We start from the raw sequence: 7,574 nt of genomic DNA, 5'->3' as shown, positions 1-7,574 counted from the left end.
TCAAGCGAGGGTTGGGTAGAAACAGAGAACCAATTACAAGGATCTAAATATAACCTCCTCCCTGGGGGACAGACAACAGAAAAGTGGGTGAAGGGAGATGTTTGACAGTGTAAGATATGACAAAACAATAATAATTTATAAATTATCAAGGGTTCATGAGGGAGTGGGGAGCAAGGAGGGAGGGGGGATGAGGAACTGATGCCAGGGGTTTAAGTGGAGAGCAAATGCTTTGAGAATGATGAGGGTAACAAATGTACAAATGTGCTTTACACAATTGCTGTATGGATGGATTATGAAAAGAGTTGTATGAGCCCCCAATAAAATGATTTTTTTTTTAAATCCAGGAAAGGTTAAAAAAAAAAGAGAGAGAGAGAGAGAGAGAGGGGGTATCCTGATACATGCTACAGCATGGATGAACCTTGAAAATGTTCGTGCTGAGTGAGATACAGCCATTACAATGCTCCCACTTAAATGAAATAAGCAGCTGGGTGGAGACCAAAGCTGGTTAGTGCTCAGCAGGGAAGGGAGAGCTGCTGCTCAGGGCCCACGGAGTCTGGTTATGGCCATGGGACTGGTGCAGTGTTTGCAGAAGGAGATTGGTAATCGTTGTGCGACCTGATAAACACAGTCCACTTCGCCAAATTATACATATGAAAAACTGAATTGGCAAATGTTCTAAGTGTATTTTTTACCACAATTTAAAAAGAATTCCAGTGTAGACAGAGGCACATCAAGAGATTTGCCTTTGTGCTGGCCCCTGCTAGTGCCACGGGGTGGCTAAGAGAGATCAGAGAAAGGATGCCTGCTCGGGGATTTGTAGAGTGTAAGAGTCGAAGGTCTCCGAGTTCATAGACACGCTGTTCACCTTCTCCTAGCCTTCTCTGGTCTGGGGGGGATCCAGCTTACAGTCATAGGTCTAGCATCTTGAGTGCAGGGAAGCCATGTCTTATCCAAATTCAGCACTGAAACCTAAGAGAGAAACATATGCCAATGAAGAACCCAGGTGGCAGAGTAGATTACACTCTGGCTGTTAACCACAAGGTCAGCAGTTCAAACCAACCAGTTGCTCCACAGGCAAACAGCAAAGCTTTCTGTTCCCATAAAGATTTGTATCCTCCAAAACGGAAAGGGCCAGCTCTGCTCCGACTACAGAGTATGGATGAGTCAGAATGCGCTGATGACACTGCGAGAGCAACGAGCAACGGCAGAGGGAGGGCTGAACGGTCTTGCTCATCAAAAGAAGCGAGTGGTTCGGGAGACGGTAATATGTCCCACCCACAGGTCTTCATAATCTCTCCAAAGGGAGCAGACTCTTGCTGCAAAAGGGAACTTTTTATATCAATCGCTTTATTGGGGCTCTCACAGCTCTTATAACAAGCCATGACCCACCGTATCCAGCACGATGGGTGCGACAGGCCAGGTACTAGTTCCCACGCTGCGGTCGCAACTTTTTCGTGGGAATGAAATCCAATTCGGATTCAAATCCCACTGTTTCCAAATTAAACCAAACAGGACCGAAAACCCCTGATCGACCTGTCGCCCCCTACTGAAGGTAAGGATCGTGTTTATGATAGTTCTGTGGGAAAAGGAGTTCCTCGTCTTGGGATACAGCTAAAAAGGAGTTTGAACGTTAACAGACTACAGGATCTTTTCTCTTTTTTTTCAGACTACCTGATCTGAAGGTCCATTTTTGGTCCGACAGTCTAACATTTCTTTTAACTTCTCTTTATTGTGAGATGACAATGTTGACTTAATATCTGAACACACTAGATACAAGATGGAGACAGGACATGCTCATCCATGCCACATCTCCACACATCAGTCCCCTCTGCGTGGGATTTCTAGAGACACTGTAGCATGAAAAGCCACTAGCAAAGAGCCTCAACTGTAGTAAAAAAAAAACAACCCAAAAAAGCCGATTCTGACTCATAGGGACTCTCTGCAGGGCTTCTGAGACTAATCTTCCTCTCACGCTGCAGCTGGTGGGTTTGAACTGCCCGCCGTGTAACAGGGCCCAATGAAAGACACAGCCATCTGGAAGAATGCAGAATAAAGGGAAAAGACTTTATTCCCACTAGCCCCGGGGAAAGGTTGACAAAGCACTTCTCCTCGGTGACTTACTTTGGGAGGTCTAGCAGGACTGCTGACTAAGCCTTTGTCGTGTAAATCCCTCCCACGTCTGAGTCCTAGGAGAAAAAAAAGAGTTTCCCAGAAGGAAAAAGATACAAAAGCTTTATTTAGAAGATAAGGCTAGTGCTATGAGAAAAACCCTTCTATTAAATCTCCAGAAAGCCTCGAGCTTCATAGTTGCCCAATACAGGTAGGCTCTCACCATCCCTCGGTTGGCCGGTTGATTCTGGACAGCTTCTAGATCTAGACAGACATGGTACACAACAAGCAGCTCAGTCCAGGGCCTATGCTTCTCTCTAGCCAGGGGCAGCTGCATCACCATCCAAAAACGTGTGCTGCGCTGTAGGTGTGGTCATTCACACACCTGGTGCAGGAATGAGTGATGTGGAGGTGTAAGGCAACCACTCAGCTCCCTAGCCTGATGTAGAAAGCAAGTTCTTTGTCATTCCCGCTCCAGCTCCCGCTTCCTCCCTGACCACTCCCTCAGTCCCACTCTGTGTTCCAGACACACCTGAAGGGCTTCCTCGTGCCTCTAGACCTGTGCACATACGATTCCCATAGCCTAGAATTCTCGTCCTACCACACCTCCTACCTGTCACCCCTACCTCATGAGGCTGCTCAAAGGCCTATGCCCGCAGGCTGTCCCCACAGAACAGTCGGACCCATGTGTATGGTTCCAGACACCCAGGACATACTCTTCACACCACTCATCACACTGCCTGGCTCCTGCCCACTCCATTAGCTCCCTCCGAAAATCCCCTGCGGCTAAAAACAGAATCCTGTTTACAGCCACAGCCACAAGACCCTTACGAAGAAGGATTTGTAAACTGAGTAAGCGGCTAAATGAATGAAGCAATGGCCCCTGCTGTCAAAGGGCTTAACATCCAGTTGATCAATAGGACACAGACATAAAAACATCAATAAGCATGTGCCAGGGGCAGCAATTACTTGAAAAGTTGGAATCGGAAAAGAGCAGCCTGGGAGTAAAGAGAGGTGAGTCCATCATGGTGAAGCACTGCTCCTGGGCTGGTTTTGAGTGAAGAGGTGAGATAAGCAATGTCTAGAAGATGAACTTGTTGGTAGTCTCTCCGATTTGGAGGGGAAGAAACAGGAAGGTCAGCTCAGATGACACTGTGAAATCCCACACGTGAGGCATAGAAACGAGGAGCTAACTAGATGGGCAACTGTCACACACCGTGGGCACGGCAAGGGGAGACGCTGTGCATCTGGGCATCTCCGTGAAGGACAGCTCAGCTTCTAACTGAAAGACCCAACTGTCTTCCAGGGTTCAGGTCCTAGAGAACCTGGCACGAGTCCTATCCTTCCCTGTACTGTCCGCCCAAACCCCTTGCTGTTAAAAGTCTATTTTGACCCCGTTAAAAGTCTATAGGGACCCCGTAGGGCCGAGTAGACATGCCCCATTGTGCTTCCAAGATTGTAATCTTTACAGAAGCAGATTGCCAATCTTTTCCCAAGGAACAGCTGGTGAATTTGAATTGCAAACCTTTGGTGAAGCAGACTAGCACCTAACCAGGGCCCCACTGGAGTTTCTAATACTAGCACTATCTTGAGACCAAGCGCCTCACCAGCGGCTGCTTAAATAAGCAGGCGAAAAGAAACCACTCCGATAAAGCCTCTGGCGAATCCCCTCTGACCATCCACCAGGAATGTGAATAATCTTGTTATCATACTGACCGCCTTGGAAAGTGGATCACTGCAGACGCACTCACTAAAAATTGAACCCCTTATCATTTGATCTCCCTTTTGGCCCATTTTAAATTTGTGGTCGTTTTTCATATTTTCTGCTTTCTTTTCCATTGAAGTTGCCCTGTTTTACTTTGTTATTGTTGTTGGGGTTTTGTGCATGTTTTTCCGCATATGAAATCCAGGATGGATAAATCCATAGAAAGAGTCACTGGAAGAATGGCTTCATGAGAGTGTGACACGCAAGGTGAGGAGGAAATGGGGAGCTGATGACGATGAGTACCGGCAAGCAGAAAAAGGCCTAAAATTGACTGTGCTGCTGATTGCACGGCTCTTCCTAAGAGGACTGAACTATTCAACTGCATGACATGTGAATTATATGCCAATAAAACTGCTAAAAATAATAAAAGAATAAGGGGAGGAAAAAGAGGAAACCACTCCAAGGGCCAGCATTCCAGTGCCTTGATTCCAAACAATAGAGTCTTGGATTTTCAAAGTCTAAATTATCTCTGTCCCTAGCCACAAACACTAATTGGCTGCCTAGACTTTGTAAGAAGTTCAAAAATAAAAGTCATTCCTTTTGACGTCGGGAGTTTACAGTTTTACATCTCAAATTTAAAAGTAAGACAATCTGTGTGCAAACAAGTTTTCTGATGATCTCTAAAAGCTGATGGAATATCCCCAGAACACAGTAGGAGTGGGGGTTTTTGGTTTTGTTTCTTCAATCTCTATTTACCACTGCTTTAACTGAATTAGGATTGTCCTCTAACGCAGCGGTCTCAGTCTTCTGGGTGGGTAAGGAAAATCCTCAGCCAGAACTTGGAGATCATCAGCTTTCACCTGCCTTGAAATTTGGAGTCAAACTTTGAACGCCGAGACAATAACGAATGAGCCTTTGGGAAGGTACATCCTGAAGACGGATGCTGAGCCAGTCTTTTGGGCCGGAGGGAGGAAGTTGAGAGATTTGCGATGGTGAGCACTGGGAGTTTATCTAAGAAGAGAGCAGAAGAAAATGAGTAGCAGGTCACCAACAGAAGGAGGCGGAACAGAAATCGTTTAAGGCTTGCCAGGAAAGGAACGGGGTGGCTCATTCACCTTCGGTATCCAGGGCAGTTCTGGGGAGTGAACCCAGCATTCGGGGGTGGCCTCTCTCAACCCTGCGAATAGTCGCCCAGCATTGTGGGTGCTGACAAATAGCAGAGCTGCAGGCAGTTTCGTCCCACAGGGTCTCATCTGGCAACTTCATTGCTATAAAGAGTTTAGGACAGAAGCCAACCCTGCAGCTTTCTCACTTTCTGGAGAACAAAACACACATAAGAAGAGCGCATTACATATCAGCCATGTCGTTCAGATTCTAATTTGGACTCAATGCATAAAGCATTTCTGTTGAGCCCAAGTAGTTAAATGGTGGTGATAGGATAATTATGGATTTGGTGACAAGCAAGAAAACTCAAAGCATGAGGTCGACGGGCAAGAGTGTGGGAATAGATTGACTTGAGATGGTTTCCCAACTGACCAGCTAATAGCGGAGTGACCTGAGACTTAACCTGTGTCCTCGTCTGAGAAATGAAGATAAGCCTATCTCACAGGGTTATTCCAGAAATGAATGGATATTAAAAGGCTTGATGGATGCTGTGCAGGTGAGTCATCCTCGTGATGACACCGCGTGAGAGCATAAAGCTGTCCCACAGGGTTTCCTGACTGCATTTATCGAGGCATGCCTGCAATGTCAGAAAGATGGTTCACAACAAATTGTTAGCATCTTCTCCTCTTCATAGTCATTAGAGAGAAAACGCCATCATTTCCAGAAAGTGTTTTCAAACGATAACGCCATTACAGAAGTGCTTTAGGTGGTGCAGGAACACCAAGAACCACTGCTCTTCCACTGGAAGACCTGCTTCACTTTTCAGTATGTTCCAATTCCCATGCAGAGCGCTCAGTTACCCCCGAAAATGGCTGTCTGTCTGCTCTAACAGTGAACAACAGTCTCGATGCACTTGTATCAAAGGCTGTTAGGTTCTCAATTGTTGGCCGTATGGTCTTAGGCAAATGACTTCCTTCACCTTTCATGGCTGTTTCCTCAGACTGGAGAAAGTCATCCCTGAGGATTACAGAAGTATGAAAAGAGATGTACGTGTCACTTCTATGTGCTCAACAAATATTATAATATTTTCCTTTGTAAAGAAGCCGTAGGTAATCATTACCACCCTATTAGCTCCGTAAGAGCCGTGCCTGATTGTTTTGGTTACATTCATTGACGACTGAGCATGTGAGGGGCACTGTTGGGGGCACCACAGAGAACAGCAGTGGGCATGATAAAGTCCTTGCAGTTTGTCATTTAGAACAGAGAGGACAGACGATGGCCCTGGGGTTACACCTGGTCAGTAACGTGTTTGGCCTGCACTTTGGGGCAGTGTTTTAAAATTGAGATTGGCCACCATGTCCAGCTTTCTGGCTCCTCTTTAAAAGCAAACATGTCTGACAATCCTAGGTCCACTTCCAACAAAATAACAACTGACTAGAGCAGATGAGCTTCTGACGTCTGTAAACCCGGTCTGCTCAAAACAAAAACAAACCGGGTCTGCTCTAGCTAGGGTTCCCCACCAGATCTTGTAGCCTGTAACGGACTGAAGTCATTTCAGTTGCCATTTACCACACCTGCTCTGCTGTTTTTCTCAGAGACACGTCTCTGTGCCCAGGTCTCTATTAAAAGCAGGAAAACAAAAGGCTAGTTTAAGAGGGCATGCGTGTGTCAACAACAAAAAAAGTAGGACAGAATACAATTTCTCTTGTTTAATTATGAAAATAACACCCATCAGAACACCACACTGCAGCCACGGTAATATTTTTGGCTGGGAAAGATGTAAGTTGAACAATGTGGTGAAAAGTAAGCCCGGTCACATGCACAGATACACGCACACCCATGTTCTTGGCAGCACTTCTCACAATAGCAAGATGGAAACAACCTGAGAATACCACGCACACATCCCAGAATAATGACAAAATTGTGAAACACCTCGTGACATGCGTGGATTTGGTGGACATCGTGCCGAGTGAACTCAGTCTATCACAAAAAGATAAATATTGCATGGGCCAAAAAATTCAAAAAAATGTTTTCATAGCGGCACAAAGACGTCGATGGTTACCAGGAGTTGGGAGGGAGGGAAACAATAGGCTAGCCCTGTGGATCGCCACCCCTTTCACTGGGGTCGCCCCATTCATCACAGTAGCAAAATGACAGTGATGAAGCAGCAACAAAAATAATTTTATGGTTGGGGGTCACTACAACATGAGGGACTGTATGAAAGGGTCACGGCATTAGGGAAGTTGAGAACCACTGGGCTAAAGGGTAGATAGATGGGCGTTAACGTGGGTGATGGAGGCAATATCCTATAAGAGGAAATGGGCAAGAAAAAATGGGGAGGGCTGATGAGAAATAGGGCAAGGTATGGGGTAGTTTGATAAGTTGTTAACTGCAAAAAGGATTATCTAATACATAAACTTCCACTTAATTTACAATAAAAAGTTGATTTTTTTAAAACCCAATTTGAACAGGGTTTGTTTTTTCAATGTGAGTGTGAGCATTATATATTCAATGTGAGCATTAATAGTTTTTACACCAGACAGCTTCTAGTTCTTTCCCTATCTGCCCAACTGGAATTGAGCCCCAGGACCTGACGCCACCGCCCTGGTTAGTTGTGCTCTTAACTGCAAGGTCTGCCAGTCCTCGGGAGGAGAGA

At 45.8% G+C, this 7,574-nt stretch overlaps 1 protein-coding gene across 1 annotated transcript in view; it reads right to left on the bottom strand.

Moving 5' to 3' along the window:
* The window catches only part of CUNH9orf43 (chromosome unknown C9orf43 homolog), a 15,564-nt gene extending 10,454 nt beyond the window's left edge, over positions 1 to 5,110 (bottom strand). Inside the window, exons 1-4 of the mRNA XM_045296540.1 lie at positions 4,930 to 5,110; positions 4,679 to 4,825; positions 2,333 to 2,373; positions 866 to 969 (exon numbers count right to left, since the gene is read on the bottom strand). Coding sequence (XP_045152475.1) covers positions 866 to 969; positions 2,333 to 2,373; positions 4,679 to 4,825; positions 4,930 to 5,080 — 443 coding nt within the window. The 5' untranslated portion in view covers positions 5,081 to 5,110. The remainder of the gene's footprint in view (positions 1 to 865; positions 970 to 2,332; positions 2,374 to 4,678; positions 4,826 to 4,929) is intronic.
* Positions 5,111 to 7,574: the final 2,464 nt, after the last annotated feature.

This window comes from Echinops telfairi, unplaced genomic scaffold (assembly GCF_000313985.2).
Source record: "Echinops telfairi isolate 266 unplaced genomic scaffold, ASM31398v2 ScPeMD7_7410;HRSCAF=8448, whole genome shotgun sequence".
Taxonomy (NCBI): domain Eukaryota; kingdom Metazoa; phylum Chordata; class Mammalia; order Afrosoricida; family Tenrecidae; genus Echinops; species Echinops telfairi.
This window is presented reverse-complemented; position numbering and strand designations above follow the sequence as displayed.